Source organism: Ovis canadensis, chromosome 2 (assembly GCF_042477335.2).
Source record: "Ovis canadensis isolate MfBH-ARS-UI-01 breed Bighorn chromosome 2, ARS-UI_OviCan_v2, whole genome shotgun sequence".
Lineage (NCBI taxonomy): Eukaryota > Metazoa > Chordata > Mammalia > Artiodactyla > Bovidae > Ovis > Ovis canadensis.
Genome location: NC_091246.1, coordinates 250,283,658 through 250,301,771, shown reverse-complemented (window position 1 = coordinate 250,301,771; position 18,114 = coordinate 250,283,658). Strand labels below are relative to the sequence as shown.

Sequence of the window (18,114 nt, the reverse complement as noted above, 5' to 3'; positions counted from 1 at the left end):
ACGTGGTGCTGGGTAAGAGGCAGTGGTTGTGATCAGTCTGGGTGATCTGTGCTCAGAGTGCTGCTGCGGGGACCGTTTCAAGTTGCTATCAATCAATGTTACCAGCATCAGATATGTCACAGTGCACTGAGTGAAAGTCAACAATGCCACTCTGCAGCCAAACCCTATCATCTTCTAAAAGAAACCAGACTCTACAGGTTCACACATTCTGTCAAGTTGATATGCTTGGATAAGAATTACAGCACCTGCTGCTGCTGCTAAGTCGCTTCAGTCGTGTCCGACCAGCCCAGGATATACCAAAATAAAAGACAAAGTCCCAGGCAGCAAAGAAGCGCTCACAACTCACGATGCGACAGCGAGATAAAAGGACAGCTTCAGAGAAGTTAAGCGCTGCGCTGGCATTAAGCACAGGACGCTCAGCAGGAACCTCACAGGAGGGGGCTGCTGCCAAGCTGGGAGTCTCCAAGGGCACACAGGAGCCCCCTACATGTGAGAGGAGAGCCTATGGAGAGAGGCTGGAGAGGCAAAACCAACGGAGGCTCACAAGGAAGTCTCCCTGCAGACGCAGTTCATCACAGCTGGAGGCTTTGGGGACAGGGGGCTGGGAAAGCCCACGCGGCTGCAGAGAAGTTGGGGCTGGATCAGATCACAGAAGCCCTCAAACACTATGTGTGGCAAGAGCTCGGACTTTATTCTGGAAGCAACAAGGAGCCAATACACAATTTTACGAAGAAAAAGAACTGGCCTGGAACTTTAGAAAGATCCTCTAAACGGATACATGTATATGTATGGCTAAGTCCCTTCACAGCTCAACTGAAACTATCAGAGCGTTGTATGTCGGTTATACCCCAAAATAAAAAGCTTAACAGGAAAAAGGAAAGAAAAAGACCAAGGCATTACCAGCCATTTGACAAAAAAATAAAGGTTCTCTAGTTACGCTTCTCAAGCAAGGTGGCTTTAGAAACCTGAAGATCTCACAAGGTTTGCTTTTCAGAACACTGCCATTCTCACCAAGCTCCTCCTATTTTTACTAAGTTTTAAGCTTCTAATTTTTTTTTAAACGGGAAATTTTCAGAGTCTAAATCTTGACTCTTGGCGGGGAGCGGCAGCGAAGCAGAGAAGCAACACAGACGCTGTAGCTGAGAGATGGGAAACGAAGACCTGACGCGCAAGGTAGCGGCTGACGCGAGGTTCAGGCAACAGCACTCGGTACTGTTTTTGTGGAGGGGAGGGGTGAGGGCAGGGACAGGGTTGGATACACGTGGCTTCATTTCAAATGTTTATTAAAGGCAGGATGGGAACCACTAGCAATGGCGGCTTTCAGAATATTCACACCTGGAAATTCATTAAGTCTACACTCACCTGACAGCCTGATTTTATTTGAAATTCTGAATTCTAACCAAAAGGACACAAGAGGAAGCAAACACACAGCCCAGAGGACAGACGAGGCATCAGGATCCTAGCGAAGCCTCGTTCGTACACGCAGCCACTGTCCTGAAGCAGGTTTCCCAGCCCTGCAGTTGCTCTTTTTCATGAGAAAGAGTCCCAGGGTCAGATCATTTAACACCAAAAAGGCTTCTCTTATCCTTCATCTAAACGTTTACAATTTTTCAAGGCTTGGTGTTGGTTTTCCAGGTGGTGCTAGTGGTCAAGAACCCACCGGCCAATGCAGGAGACGTAAGAGATACAGGTTCAATCCCTGGGTCGGGAAGAGTTCCTGGAGAAGGGCATGGCAACCCACTCCAGAATTCTTGCCTGGGGATCCCACGGACAGAGGAGCCTGGTGGGCCACAATCCATAGGGATGCAAAGAGTCAGACAAGATTGCGCACACACAGGAGGCAAGTTAAAAAAAAATCCCCAAAGCAAAGTAAGTCCTGTGCTAGGAAAGAAAACAAAAAGAGAACACAGCTCAGTGCCCAAGCAGCCTTTCAAAGGTCACCATAGGGCACCCCACCAGACCCCTAAGGAGAGTCCCTCCTCCTTCCACCAGAAGGATTTCAAACAGAAAAGAAAAACAAAACAAAACAAAACAATCTACTCACTCCTGCTTGGGTTTTTTTAAAAAAGCATTTTATGACACACTGCTCAAACTCAGCCATAGAGTGAACATGGCGCGTCTTTATCTTCCTGGATTATAAATTGTCCAAAAAAAATTAGAAGATTTTATTATTATTAAATCAAGCAGACAAATTATGGAACAGAACACAAATCCAAAACAAAACAACTCCTAAAAAGATCAGGAAGGATTAAGTCCTACAAGATACTGAATCAGGAAGACCCCCAAACTAAAACAATGTAATAAAATAAAAAGTTCAGAAACACAGTAACTTAGCATGCAACAAAGGTATCCACATCAGTGGAGTCAAGACATAATCTTTAATAAACAGGGATAGGGCAACCAGGCAGCTTACCTGCAAAAAGATACAATCGGATTCATTTCACAGTATCACTTCAGTACAAATTCCAAGTGGATCAAAGATTTAAACATTAATTAAAACCACAATAACATTTTTTTAAAAATCAGCAAATTTCTTTTAAACACTGGTATGAAAAAGGATTGAGTCCATGACTCAACGTTTAGAAGTCACAAAATATCCACTCATTTAACTTCATAGAAACTTTTCCAACGGCAAACCAATCCATGAGTCAAAAGACAGTGGCATAGGCACTTCTCTGGAGGTCCAGCAGTTAAGACTCTGTGCTTCCACTGCAGGAGGCATGGGTTCAATCCCTGGTAAGGGAAGTTCCACATGCCACAAGGCACAGCCACAAGAGGAAAAAAAAAAGACAATGATACAATTAAAAAAATTTTTACAACTCATGTCAAAGAAATAATCTCTTAATACATAAAGAACTCCTACTGGACTTCCCTGGTGATCAGTGGATAAGAATCCTCCTGCCAATGCACGGGACATGGGTTTGATCCCTGATCCAGGAAGATTCCACAGGACAAGGAGCAACTAATCCTGAGAGCTGCAGCTGCTGAGCCTGTGCGCTCTTGAGTCTCTGCTCGGCAGCAAGAGAAGCCGCTGCCAGCTGAAGCCTGCACACCCCCAACTAGAGAGCAGCCCTCACTTGCCGCAACAAGAGAAAGTCCGCACACAGCCCACTGAGAAGACTCAGTGCAGGAAAGAATAGTTAAAAAATATAAGTATTTTAAAAAAGAATTCCTACAAACTGATGAGGACTAATAACCCAAAATAAAAATGGGCAAAGGACACAAGAAGCTGTTGAAAGAGGCATACAAATGGCCCCTAAGCAAGAAAAAGTTGTCATATAAGGAATGCAAAACACAGCTAGACAGACACCTTGAGTGGTAACCTATAGTGAAGTTTGCCAAGTAACCTTCTTCTAGATACTTTCTGGATTGGCAGAACCAATGAAATAAGTTCTGGCCAAAGAGTTGTGAACAGAAACACTGAATGTAGGGACTTCCCTGGCATTCCAGCGGTTAAGAATCCATCTTGCAATGCAGGGGGCTCTGGTTTGATCCCTGGCCAAGGAACTAAGATCCCTCATGCGTGTGTATGAAATAGCACAATGGAATTCTGCAAATGACTAAGAATGAAGATCCTGCTGCTACTCACCATGTGAATGAATCTCAGTGCTGAGCAAAAGAGGCCAGACACAGAGCAAATACAATGTAAAATTAACTGCATACGAAGTTTAAAACAAGGCAGATAATCTGTGGTGTTCAAAGTAAGGGGAGTGTGTTGTCTTTTTTTTTTTTTAAGTTTTCTATTTATTTTAATTGTGGCTGTGCTGGGTCTTCCTTTCTGTGCAGGCTTTTCTATAGCTGTGGATCAGGGCTTCTCACCGCAGCACGTGGGATCTTCCTGGACCAGGACTCAGACCTGTGTCCCCTGCACTGGTGAGCGGATTCTTAAGCACTGGTGAGCGGATTCTTAAGCACTGGACCACCGATACTGCCTGCAGCGCAAGAGCAGCATCTTAACCACCGAGCCCCCAGAGAAGCCCCTGTGTGATAATTCACCCAGTGTAAATCTCGTGACTTTGTGCACTTTTCTGTACATAAAATATAAATTTCAGTTGAATGAGAACCACTAGAATAAATTTGAGCAGTTTTTAAAGCTGAGCCCGTCGGGCTGCCACATGGGCCCTCTAGTTCCCCAGTCAGAGGTGGAACCTGGGCCCCCTGCATGGGGAGCTCAGTCTTAAAACACTCGACCACTGGGCAAGTCCTTCACGGAGAAATTTAAGAAGGATCCTGCCTTATCAGATATTTAAAAAGTACTGGCAAGTAACTGGAACTGTTATCCTAGTACAGGGATATTGAGTAGAATCAGTGGAAGGGAATAGAGCCAGGAAATAGACCCAAATATGTATAGTAATTTTTCATATAATAGAAGTGGCCTTTTAGTCTTCCCTGGTAGTCCACCAGTTAAGACTCAGTGCTTCCACTGAAGGTACATGAGTTCTATCCCTAGCTGGGGAACCAAGATCCCACATGCCCTGTGGCAGGACCACTAAGTAAATAAATAAAGACAGCCTCTCAACTAGTGGTGGTGAAGATTAGATTATTCAATAAATGGTTTAAGAAAACTGAGTGCCCATTTAGTAAAAAGCAAAAATAAAGATGGATCCGTACCTCATTCTCTGAATCAAAAGGGAAAAAATCCACAAAGTGTTAAAAAAAAAAACAACCAGGTCCTCTGGTGGTTAAGAGTCCGCCTTGCTGTGCAGGAGACATGAGTTTGATCCCAGTTAGGGAAGTAAGATCCCATGTGCAGTGGAGCAACTAAGCCACATGCCACAGCTACTGCATCAAGCACTCTGGAGATCCCAAGCCACAACCACAGAGTCCATCAGCTACAACAGAAAGGTCCTCAGGACACAAGGCTTTAAAACCCTGAGAGCCATAACTAAGATCCGAGGCACCTTTTTTTAATTGGAAGGACTTGCCTGGTGGTCCAGTGGCTAAGAATCCATCTGTTAATGCCGGAGGCAGGGGCTCGACCCCTGGCCCAGGAAGATCCCACATGCCATGGGGCAACTAAACCCTCGTGCCACAAGTACTTAAGCCTGCAAGCCCTAGAGCTCCACAAGAAGCCACGGCGATGAGAAGCCCCGCACTGCAAAAAGAGAGCAGCCCCTGCTAACCACCAGCTACAGAAAAGGCCACACAGCAACAGAGACCCGTACAGCAAAGATACATTAAGAAAATTTAAAGCAATTTCTAGTTGTGGCATTAGCCATAACTGGGGGGAAAAACAACCAACTGATCCAGGACTCTAAAGGACATTGCTGAGGTCCATCTTCAAATGGAGGATGAGGAAATTAAAAGCTTTAGAAGAGGTTCTAGAGACCTGCAGTGGCAACTAGAGAAAACCCTGAGAGCAACAGAGACCCAGCAGAGCCAAAAATAAATTCATCAATTAAAATTCTTAGAAAACGAAAGAACTGGTTAAATTATAACACATCTGTCTCTACACAGTGAAATAGCACACTGCTATTAAAAACAATGAGATCTATAGGGACCAATATATGCAGAAAAAGAACCCATCAAATAAAAACAACTTGCAAAAGTATATTATGCAACACCTGTCTCCTTCTTTGAAAGTAACATTATTATGTTGTTTACATCTTATCTCTAAAATAAATGGCAAATGAAGAAACTTTAACCTTGGTTGGTTCTATTTCAGAGCCACCCTAGACCACAGATGCCAGAAAAAAAATTTTTTTTGAATAAAGAATGACTACTCTGCATGGCATATAATATTTGTTGAATTTAACAGATACACAGAAAGAAAATGAAAAAATTCAAATAACAGCTGAGCCTGAGATTAAGGAGAGGTTTCTTCCTTTCATTCAAAGCTTGGTTAGACTAAGCAATCCCGCAAGCGTTAGTGTACAACAGCAGAAAGACACATAATGAACAAAACCCCACAAAGACACAGGTTTCATAGAACACAGAACACTTACTAACCAGTAACATGCATGGCATTGGAAATTTTTAAAGTTGTGTTGAGTAATGAGAGTCCATCATGCAATGAGAAGGAAACTGACACGCTGCAGGGCCCTCTTGGGCTCCTGGGGACAAGGTCTTTCTGTGCCCCCCATTTCTTTGATTCCAGGAAACAGCCTTCCTTCAGTCTCCTTGACCTTCCCTGTTCTGAAGGGCAGACTGGAGCAGTCGTTAATTAGGGAAGGGCGGGGCTGTGAGAGAAACAGTCAAGAGCAGCCTTGGGGCAAGGTCCTGTTTTCCCGTCAATGGATACACACAACAATACCTTTGAGCTATCTTGCAGAGCCCCAAAGCCCCTCCAGGTGGGAGAAGCTAACAATTAACTTTGGTATACTGCCCACAAGGCTTTCCAGGTGGCGGAGTGGTAAACAATTCACCTGCCAACTCTGGAGAGAGATGAGAGGATTTCATCCTTGGGTGGGAAAGATCCCCTTGGAGTAGGAAATGACAACCCACTCCAGTATCCTTGCCTGGAAAATTCCATCGACAGAGGAGCCTGGTGGGGTCGCAGAGTCAGACACAACTCTGACATGCATGCTGCCACAAGCATGCAGATCCCAGATCAGCTGGACCTGAAGGTGACTCTTCCTTATCTCACCACTAACCCCTCAGAAGACTGTCCACAAGGTGAGCACGCCCTTTTTGAATAATTACGATAAAACTTCTCACTATCTTCCCCATGAACTAGACTATAAAGACTTGACTATATGAATTAACTATGTGAGAGTCAAACTATAAAGAAAGTTGAGCGCCAAAGAATTGATGCTTTCGAACTGTGGTGTTGGAGAAGACTTTTGAGAGTCCCTCGGACTGCAAGGAGATGCAACCAGTCTATCCTAAAGGAAATCAGTCCTGAATATTCACTGGAAGAAGCTGAAACTCCCAATACTTTGACCACCTGACGCGAAGAACTGACTCACTGGAAAAGACCCTGATGCTGGAAAAGATTGAAGGCAGAAGGGGACGGCAGAGGATGAGATCCTCAAGACACAATGCTTTAAGAGAGAGCCACAACTAAGATCCGGCATCACCGATTCGATGAACCTGAGTTTGAGCAAGCTCTGGGAGTTGGTGATGGACAGGGAAGCCTGGCGTCCTGCAGTCCGTGGGGTCGCAAAGAGTCGGACATGACTGAGTGACTGAACTGAACTGATCTTCCCCAAGCTGGGACACGAGGTTCTGAGGGCATTAGCTCGCTGTGGCCCCCTTTGCCTGGCAAAGTAATAAAGCTATTCTTTTCTACTTCACCCAAAACGGCCTCCGAAATTCAATTTGGCACAGGTATACAAAGAGCTGAGCTTTTAGCAACAAAACAACTGATCATCTTGGGTCAATCACTGATACAGCTGTATGGGATCGTGGGGTGTCATTATACCGTCTCTCTCTTTTTTCCCCCCACATCACATGGCATAGGGATCTTAGTTCTCTGACCAGGGATTGAATCCACACCCTATGCAGTGCAAAAATGGAGTCTTAACCACTGGAACAGCAGGGAAATCCTACTTCAGTGTATTAAATTTTGCCATAATTAAGATTTTTTTTTAATAAAAAAAAATCTGTTCCCTGACCTCTTCTGAGGATCAGGGACTGGTTAGCAAGGCAAAAGTGGTCACGTGAGAGAGAAAGTGCACCAACAGAGAAAAGGTATCACTGGCGCATCAAAGAGGAAAGGCTCAACAGAAACTGAGGCATCAGATCCAACAGTCCTTATTAAGGGGTTTAGACTAGAGCCAGGGGCAGTCACCTAAGCGTTTCTTAAACTGGCCTAACAAGGGATTCGCTGGCGGTCGGTGGTTCAGACTCAGTGCTTTCAATGCAGGGACCCAGGCTCCATCCCTGATTGGGGAACTAAGATCCCACTAGCCATGAGACACAGTTAAATCAGCGGCATAACAATGACCTTCCTGAATGCATTACATCTCTGAAATGTTTTGGTTTCTCTGATGAAAACAAAACATAAATACACTCCTATATACAACTAGAAGTGTAAGTTCAGATTTTAAAAATTCAAATCAAGATCTTAACTGTCACAAAAAGAAATTAACATGACACCGTATCCCACCTATCAGATGAAAAAGTATGACTAACATACTGTGTTGATTATGGAAACATGACATTCTTACACACTGGTAGCAGGAATGTAAAGTGAAACCATCACTCTAGCGGGAAATCTAGCAAAAATGGGTCAAAATGAAAACTGCATATCCCTCACCGAACAATTTTACTGCAAGGAACTTGAAAGTGAAAGTGTTAGTCACTCAGTCGTGTCTGACTCTGCGACCCCATGGACTGTAGCCCACCAGGCTCCTCTGTCCATGGGATTCTCCAGGCAAGATTACTGGAGTGGGTTGCCATTTCCTACTCCAAGGGATCTTCCTGATCCAGGGAACGAACCCAGGTTTCCTCCACTGCAGGCAGATTCAGTCTGAGCCACCAAGGAAACCACGGGAAAGGGACTTGATTTGACTACAATCCTCACCGGTTTTTAAAAATTAAGACAAAATATTTGCAGAATTCTTTGTACCTAAGATTTAGTATAGATTGCTTTCATGCTGTGATTGTACTAAGCAGTTTCAGAAGGTAAACAGTCATGAGTCATCTTGTCTCTGTGGCTACACACTTCTTCAGCTCTGGCATCTCATTAAAAGTTTTTCTGTAAAGTATTTAAAAGATATTGATAATATCTTAATTATTTAATCTCATCTTAAGAGTCAGAAGAAATGCTTTAAAAGGGTAGGAGAAATCTTTCTGATATTTAAATAAAAACTGCTTGGACTTCAGATCAGGCCTGGTTTCAAAAGCACAAGTGACCAAAACAGAACATAAATAAAACTGTGTTGTTATTGTTGTTTAGGAGCTAAGTCGTGTCGGACTGTTTGTGACCCCATGGACTGTAGCCCACCAGGCTCCTCTGTCCATGGGATTCTCCAGACAAGAATACTGGAGTGGGTTGCCATTTCTTTCTCCAGCGGACCTTCCCGACCCAAGGACTAAACCCAACTCCTGCCTGGCAGGTGGATTATTTAGCACTGAGCCATCAGAGAAGCCCCAGAATTAATGGTACATTAAAGTAAAAGCTTTTTTGTCGCAAAAGGTACTAACTAGAAAGGGAAATAGAGAACCTACAGAATGAAAAAATATATGCAAAAACATGGGACTTATATCGAGAATATATGAAGAACTCTAACTCAAAAGTAAAGATGATCTAATTTTAAAACTGGGCAAGGGATGTGAAAAGACCTCTCCAAAGATCTACAAATGGTCGATAAGCACAAGGAAAGATGCTCAACCTTATTAGTCATCAGGAAAATGCAAATCAAAACCATAATGAGATACCAATTCACATCCACTAGGATGGCTATAAGGAAAAAAACAAACTGTTAGGATGAAGAGATATCGAAATCGTCATACATTATATGCAAACTACTGCAGCCGCTCTGGAAAACAGTTAGTTCCTCAAAACGTTAAACACAGTTATTAAATGACCCAGCAATTCCTCTCCCAGGTAAATACTCAAAGGAACAAAAAAACAGGTGTTCCTACAAAAACTTGCACACAAATATTCATACCAAAGCTATTCACAACAGCCAAAAAGTGGAAACCACCAAAATACCCATCAATTTAACTATGTTGTGAGGTGTTAGTTGCCTTGATTCTGGTAATCACTCCACAGTGGCTATCAAATTATCATGTTGTCCACTTTGGTTTTTAAATATTGATTTGGCTGCACCCGGTCTTAGTTGAGGCACATGGGATCTTTAGTAGGGGCATGTGGGATCTAGTTCCGCAACAGGGATCAAACCTGGGCTCCGTGCACTGGAGGCATGGAATCTTAGCCACTGGAGCACCAGGAAAGTCCCTCGTGTTGTACACTTTAAATATGTACAACAGTATTTGTCAATTATCCCTCATAAAGTTGTGGGAAATTCTTTTAGATCCATCAAGTGATGAACAGACAGAATGTGTTATATTCAACAACGGAATACTATTCAACCACAAAAAGGAATAAAGCACTGACATGGGTGTAACATGCATGACCTTTGAAAACATTATGCTAAGTGAACGCCAGACAAAAAAAGGCCACGTATTTTAAGTTTCCACTTAATATATAATATCCAGAATAAAGAAATCTATAGAGACAACAAGATGAGTGCTTGTCAGGGGATGGAGGAAGGGAAAATGGGATGTGGAGTTTCCTTTTAGGGTGATGGAAGAAGTCTGGAAGGAGACAATGGTGATGTTTGTACAGTATGTAAGGAAACAATGCAGTGGAATTGTATACTTCAAAAACGGTAAATTTCATTGTGCATTTTACACAACTTTTACAATTTTTTGAAATAAAATAGAAACCTGACAGACGCTACAACATGGGTGATTCTTGAAAACATTATGCTGTCCAGTTCAGATCAGCCGCTCAGTCGTGTCCGACTCTCTGCAACCCCATGAACTGCAGTACGCCAGGCCTCCCTGTCCATCACCAACTCCTGGAGTTCACTCAGACTCACGGCGATCGACCCAGTGATGCCATCCAGCCATCTCATCCTCTGTCGTCCCCTTCTCCTCCTGCCCTCAATCCCTCCCAGCATCAGTCTTTTCCAATGAGTCAACTCTTCGCATGAGGTGGCCAAAGTACTGGAGTTTCAGCTTTAACATCAGTCCTTCCAATGAACACCCAGGACAGATCTCCTTTAGAATGGACTGGTTGGATCTCCTTGCAGTCCAAGAGACTCTCAAGAGTCTTCTCCAACACCACAGTTCAAAAGCATACTGAGAACCCCAACAGTATGCTGTCAAAGAAGTCACTAAAGTCGACACACTGTACGATTTCATTTACATGAAATGTTCAGAAAAGGCCAATTTAGAGGCAGAAAGTAGATCAGTGATTACTTGCATACTTGGGGTGGGGGAGGTGGTTTACAAGTGCCAAACTAATGGATACAGGGCTTTTTGGGGGTGAGGGGGTGAGGTCAGATTGAGTTGTGTTCTGAACAACTTTGTGAATATACAAACTAAAAACCACTGGATTGTACATTTTAAATGAGTGACGTTGTTTCAGGAAAAAAAAAAGCTTGGATATAAACCTTGCTACTGTTGCAGCTTAAAACTCACCTCTGACATTTCCCTTATAGTGATCTCAGCCAATTTCTACTCCTTTCTTTCTATTAAAATCAAAACTATTATAGTGAAACAGTTTCTATTTTTTGGTTACTTTGGAAACTAGGTGGAGAAACTGACGGAAGCTTACCCATTACACAGGCTATGTCATTCCAGTACTGCCTGTTGCCCTCCTCGTGAGCCAGACGCCCAGAACTTGGAATTATTCGTTTGCCTTATGGAAGATCCCTAACTCGTTTCACTTCCCACACTAGACTTTAAAGCTTCAGATCTGAGACCTTGACTTCCATTCCTCCAGGGTCCTGCCTCGAAATATAACAACTCCAAAAAGTCTTTACTGAATACTTGCTAAAAGGCTACTGAGCATGCCCGCCTTGGCTAAGTCAATTCGACAACACTCCGGAACACACTATAGTTCCCGCGTTAAAACGTGGAAAAAACAGCTAAGGATTCGATCTAAAAGGAAAGGCAAAGAAGGTTCGAAGGCTAGGTAGAAGTGAAGGAGAACACCAATACAGCTCACACTGTGTACTTGGCAAAACGGTACTGGGTCAGAGACGACCCCTCCCCCCCGGGGGGGGGCGGTTAAAAAAAAAAAAAGCTAAAAAAAATACTAAATTTGAGAAAGAGGGGATGTCAGCTGGACATGAAGGGTACCGATGACGCAGGCTAACTATATACTTACTTTTTCCTGAAGCCGCCCTACCCCCAAAATATGACCCAGCCTTCAGCGTCGACACTAACACAAGACAACGATGAAATGCACTTCCAAGTTCCCAGTTTTCTAAAACCAAACGCCGAGCCGCGGCCAGGATGGAACGACCACCAACGTCTGCGAAGCTCTCCAGTTCCTGCTTTCAACCATCCCCACCGCCATCTTCGAGGTAAGAACTCAGAACCTTTTCTGAAGAGCTTCCAGCATCATCACCTCCGTGCACAGCCCTGCAAGGAGGCTTTCCCGGGTCGCCCAGAAGGCGGAGAGGAGGAAGCCCTCCACCTGGTTGTCTCCAAGCCGGAGAGAGGCACGCAATGGGCCGCCGTCTTCCTTCCCCACCCCAACCGGAGCCCCCACCCCCGCCCCCACCACTGCCCCACGGTCTGGTTTTCCAAGGTCCGGCGCGAGGAAGGGCGCGAGTCCCTTTGCGCGGGCCTCACCTGCACACGCCGCGGATGCAGGGCTCCAGCCAGATGCGGTAGGCGGTCTCGATGTGCTCCTGCGACACCTCCTCGGGCCGCACCGTCTCCGCCCAGCGCCAGGCCGCCTTTTCCAGCTGCAGCCGCGGTGCCATGGCCTTGGCCCAGGGAGTGCCTCCTGAGCCCGGCCACCGCTGCCGCCGCCGCCTCCACCGCCGCCCAAATGGATCCCGCCACCTGCCAGCAATGAGGACCAGGCGGTGCCTCAGCCAGCTGGCCAGTCAATCACCTGTGCGCGCCTCAGCCGCCGTGCCTGCCCGCCCGCGCCCGACCCGCACGACCAGCCGCAAAGCGCCGCCGCCGCCGCCGCCGACACCCGACGCCCGCAGCGTCCGCAGACGTTGAGGGTGTACTCCCCGCTGCGGCGTGCGCATGCGCGCGCTCCCAGCGGCCTTTGCGCCGCCCGCGCCTGTCTCTCGCCCTTCTAGCGCCCCTCTTTTTCTCCTGTCGGGCAGAGGAAGGGGAAGCGGCTACTCGAGGCTCTATCTGGCCACGTCCTCACCGGCGCCGCGGGGGAAGCGACGTCTCAACCACTCTCCAGAATAGCGTCCTGCACACCACTAGTCTCACAACCCGGCGCCTGGAGACTTGAAAGCTGCCTGTTTTTGCCCTCTGGTTCTTCTCCTTTAATCGTGAAGGAGTTAGGCGAGAGGCCACTCAAGGCACACCATAAGTCCGCTGGATTATGGGGTGGGACTTGAAACTTGGGTCACCAAAGAAAACCAGGGTCAACTCTCTGGAAGATTTAAAACTCGATCCTGGACCGCTTTCTGACTCCCCTTTCCCGAGCCCTCCTGACGTCATGGCACGTTCTGGCCTTCTCAGCGAGAACTGGACTACGTGTCCCGGCATACATTGCGTGCTGCCCTTGGGTGCGAGGCATGCTGGGATTCGTAGTCTTCGGAGGCATGGGTTTCCTGTGCCTTGGACTGTGCCGGAGTGCGCGCGAGGCCCTGAGGGGCGGGGTTTCTCTACCCTGGAAGGTCATCCTCGCAGGTGGCCAACCCTCCTCACTGTTGATATCTCCATATGCTGATTTCGCCTTTCTTTAGGAACATTCCTTTTTAAACCTTCCCTTTATTCCATCTCTGCCTCTGGGTATAAAGAGGAACCTTATCAGAGTGTTTTGCAAACTGTACAGAATACTGCCCGAGTAAGGATTTGGAGGACTTTACATTTGAGTAAGAGCCCTGGGGCAGGCTAACTGCTAATTTCTGACTCAATAGCTGGCCAGGTGGGTAACCTTGAACTAGATGCTTTTTTTTTTTTTTTTGCCACACTTTGCTGCCCCCTGGGATTTTGGTTTCCCCACCAAAGAGCCACCCTGTAGAGTGAGAGTGCTGAGTCCTAACCATTGGTGGTGGTGGTGGTTGTTCAGTAGCTCAGTCCTGTCGAACTCTTTGTGACCCCATGGACTGCAGCACTCCAGGCCTCCCTGTCCATCACCAGCTCCCAGAGTTTACTCAAACTCATGTCCATTCAGTCGGTGATGCCATTCAACCATCTCGTCTTCTGTCATCCCCTTCTCCTGCCTTCATTTTTTACCAGCATCAGGGTCTTTCAAGTGGGTTGGCTCTTCCCATCAGGTGGCCAAAGTACTGGAGTTTAATTTCAGCATCAGTCCTTCCAATGAATATTCAGGACTGATTTCCTTTAGGATTGACTGGTTGGATCTCCTTGTAGTCCAAGGGACTCTCAAGAGTCTTTTCCAACACCACAGTTCAAAAACATCAATTCTTAAGCGCTCTCACTTCTTTACGGTCCAGCTGTGACATCTATACATGACTACTGGAAAAACCAGACTTTTGACTGTACGGACCTTTGTCAGCAAACTAATGTCTTTGCTTTTTAATATGCTGTCTAGGTTGATCACAGCTTTACTCCCACGGATCAAGCGTCTTTTAATTTCATGGCTGCAATTACCATCAGCAGTGATTTTGGAGCCCCCCAAAATAAAGTCTGTCAGTTTCCATTGTATCCCCATCTATTTTTGCCATGAAGTGATGGGACCGGATGCCATGATCTTCATGTTTTGAATGTTGAGTTTTAAGCCAGCTTTTTCACTCTCCTCTTTCAGTTTCATCAAGAAAGTGCTTATGCTTTCTGCCATAAGGATGGTATCATCTGCATATCTGAGGTTAATGATATTTCTTCCAGCAATCTTGTGTCAGGAGAGTGTAATTTCCTTGGTTCTATCTTACTGAAACAAAGATTTGAAACAGCAGACCAGTGTTACAGCACAGTTACAGCTCAGAACAAAGGATAGTACCCTGTGGAGATATGAGGGTGGGCGGACCCCAAAAGAGAGGCCTCAACCCATCTTGGCTCCCTCTTTTTATACGTTTTTGTCTTCCTCACCTCCCCAACCCCACCCCCCAGCTTCCCCTATGCAAATCAGGGCTAGCCAGGAAGGGAGCATGTTTGTTTCACCTGCGGCTCTCACTCCAGCCCATGGGTATTTCCTCTGTTCCCTTTTTGTGGGCTTCTCCCGCTCTTTGTCTTTTAGCACTTTACCCTGTGCTTCATCCAGCCCAGCACGTCACGTGATGTTCTCTGCATGTTGTACTTCACGCTTACAGCAGAAATTGAGGAAGAACTAAAGAGCCTTTTGATGCAAGTGAAAGAGGAGAGTGAAAAAGTTGACTTAAAACTCAACATTCAGAAAGCTTAAGATCATGGCATCTGGTCCCATCACTTCCTGGACAATAGACAGGGAAACGATGGAAACAGTGACAGACTTTATTTTCGGGGGCTCCAAAATCACTGCTGATGGTGACTGCAGCCATGAACTTAAAAGACACTTGGTCCTTAGAAGAAAACCTATGACCAACCTAGACAGCATATTAAAAAGCAGAGACATTAGTTTGCTGACAAAGGTCCGTACAGTCAAAGGTCTGGTTTTTCCAGTAGTCATGTATAGATGTTACAGCTGGACCATAAAGAAGGGAGAGTGCCAAAGAATTGATGCTTTTGAACTGTGGTGCTGGAGAAGACTCTCCCTGGGACAGCAAGGAGATCCAACCAGTCAATCCTAAAGGAAATCAGTCCTGAATGTTCAATGGAAAGACTGATGCTGAAGCTGAAATTCCAATACTTTGGCCACCTGATACGAAGAACTAACTCATTGGAAAAGACCGTGATGCTGGGAAATGATTGAAGGCAGGAAGAGAAGGGGACAACAGAGGATGAGATGGCATCACCGACTCTTTGGACATAAGTTTGAGTAAGCTCGGGGAGTTGGTGATGGACAAGGAAGCCTGGCATGCTGCACTCCATGGGGTCCCAAAGAGTCAGACACGACTGAGAGGCTAAACTGAACTGAACTCTGCATATAAGTTAAATAAGCAGGGTGACGATATACAGCCTTGATGTACTCCTTTCTCAGTTTGTATCAGTCTGTTGTTCCGTGTCTGGTTCTAACTATTGCTTCTTAACCTGCATACAGGTTTTTCAGGAGGCAAGTAATGTGCTCTGGTATTCCCATCTCTTTAAGAAATTTCCCAGTTTGTTGTGATCCACACAATCAAAGGCTTTAGTGTAGTCAGTGAAGCAGAACTAGAAGTTTTTCCAAATTCTCTTGCTTTTTCTATGATCCAACAGATGTCGGCAATTTGATCGATGGTTCCTCTGCCTTTTCTAAGTCCAGCTTGAACCTCTGGAAGTTCTCAGTTCACACACTCTTGAAGCCTATCTTGGAGAATTTGCGGCATTACTTTGCTGGCATGTGACATGTAGTTTGAACATTCTTTGGCATTGCCTTTCTTTGGGATTGAAATGAAAACAGACTTTTTCCAGTCCTGTGGCTACTGCTGAGTTTCCCAAATTTACTGTCATATTGAGTGCAGCACTTTCACAGCATCATCTTTTAGGATTTGAAATAGCTCAACTAGAATTCCATCACCTCCACCAGCTTTGTTCTTAGCGAGGCTTCCTAAGGCCCACTTGACTTCACATTCCAGGATGTCTGACTCTAGGTGAGGTATATGCTATCACACTCTAGGTGTGATAATTACACCATCATGGTTATCTGGGACATGATCTTTTTGTATAGTTCTTCTGTGTATTCTTGTCACTTCTTAATATCTTCTGCTTCTGTTAGGTCCATACCATTCCTGTCCTTTATCGTGCCCATCTTTGCATGAAATGTTCCCTTGATATCTCTAATTTTCTTGAAGAGGTCTCTAGTCTTTCCCATTCTATTGTTTTCCTCTATTTCTTTGCATTGATTAACTAGGAAGACTTCCTTAGGTCTCCTTGCTATTCTTTGGAACTCTGCATTCAGATGGGTATATCTTTCCTTTTCTACTTTGCTTTTCACTTGTCTTCTTTTCATAGCTATTTGTAAGGCCTCCTCAGACAACCATTTTGCCTTTTTGCATTTCTTTTTCTTGGGGATGGTTTTGATCACCACCTCCTGTACAGTGTCATGAACCTTTGTCCATAGTTCTTCAGGCACTCTGTCTATCTGATCTAGTCCCTTCAATCTATTTCTCACTTCCACTTTATAATTTTAAGGGATTTCATTTAGGTCATACCTGAATGGCCTAGTGGTTTTCCCTACTTTCTTCAATTTAAGTCTGAATTTTGCAATAAGGAGTTCATGATCTGAGCCAAAGTCAGCTCACAGTCTTGTTTTTGCTGACTGTATAGAGCTTCTCCATCTTCAGCTGCAAAGAATATGATCAATCTGATTTCGCTGTTGACCGTCTGGTGATGTCCATGTGTAGAGTCTCTTGTGTTATTGGAAGAGGGTGTTTGCTATGATCAGTGCATTCTCTTTGCAAAACTCTGTTAGCCTTTGCCCTGCTTCATTTTATACTCCAAGACCAAACTTGCCTGTTGCTCCAGGTATCTCTTGACTTCCTGCTTTTGCATTCCAGTCCCCTATGACGAAAAGAACATCTTTTGTTTGGGTGTTAGTTGTAGAAGGTCTTGTAGGTCTTCTTTGAACCATTCAGCTTCAGCTTCTTCAGCATTACTGGTTGGGGCAAAGACTTAGATTACTGTGATATTGAATGATTTGCCTTGGAAATGAACAGAGATCTTTCTGTTGTTTTTGAAATTGCACCCAAGTATTGCATTTTGGACTCTTTTGTTGACTGTGAGGGCTACTCCATTTCTTCTAAGGGATTGTTGCCCACAGTAGTAGATATAATGGTCATTTGAATTAAAATCGCCCATTCTGGTATATTTTAGTTCACTGACTCCTAAAATGTCAGCGTTCACTCTTGTCATCTCCTCTTTGACCACTTCCAAATTACCTTGATTCATGGACCTAACATTCCATTTTCTTATGCGATGTTTGTGTTTTTTTTTACAGCATCGGAGTTTACTTTCACCACCAGACACGTCCACAGCTGGGCATTGTTTTCACTTGGCTCAGGCTCTTCATTCCTCGGGAGCTATTTCTCTGCTCTTCTCCTGTAGCATATTGGGCACCTACTGACTTGGGGAGTTCATCTTTCAGTGTCATATCTTTTTGCCTTTTCATACTGTTCATGAGGTTCTTAAGGTAAGAATGGCCCATTGGACTGCAAGGAAGTCTCCAAACTGGATCCTTAATGTGTGCAATTCTTTATAGACAAATGTTCGCTGAAGGAATGATGAAAATGAGACGTAGTCCTTGCACTTGGGCGTGGGTGAGGGAAGAACAGTAGAAACTCAAAGTAAGGTCCCTTTCCTTGGAAGGTTTGAAGTACTTGGGCAACATCTTCCCATGAGGGATAACTCTTAAACCTACTCTTCATAAATGAATAGAACTTAGCCAGGTTAGAAGAAATGTACCATTCTAGACAAAGGGAACGTCAAGGAAGACAA

The 18,114-nt window shown here is 44.9% G+C and overlaps 1 protein-coding gene across 4 annotated transcripts in view; it reads right to left on the bottom strand.

Moving 5' to 3' along the window:
- The window catches only part of USP48 (ubiquitin specific peptidase 48), a 74,888-nt gene extending 61,805 nt beyond the window's left edge, over positions 1 to 13,083 (bottom strand). For 2 of the 4 annotated variants that reach the window (XM_069575040.1, XM_069575043.1), the window contains exon 1: positions 12,259 to 12,665. In XM_069575040.1, the coding sequence (XP_069431141.1) occupies positions 12,259 to 12,392 (134 nt within the window). In that variant the 5' untranslated portion in view covers positions 12,393 to 12,665. Of the gene's footprint in view, positions 1 to 12,258 lie in introns of all 4 variants that reach the window. The other 2 variants (XM_069575039.1, XM_069575041.1) reach the window with 2 other exon arrangements.
- Positions 13,084 to 18,114: the final 5,031 nt, after the last annotated feature.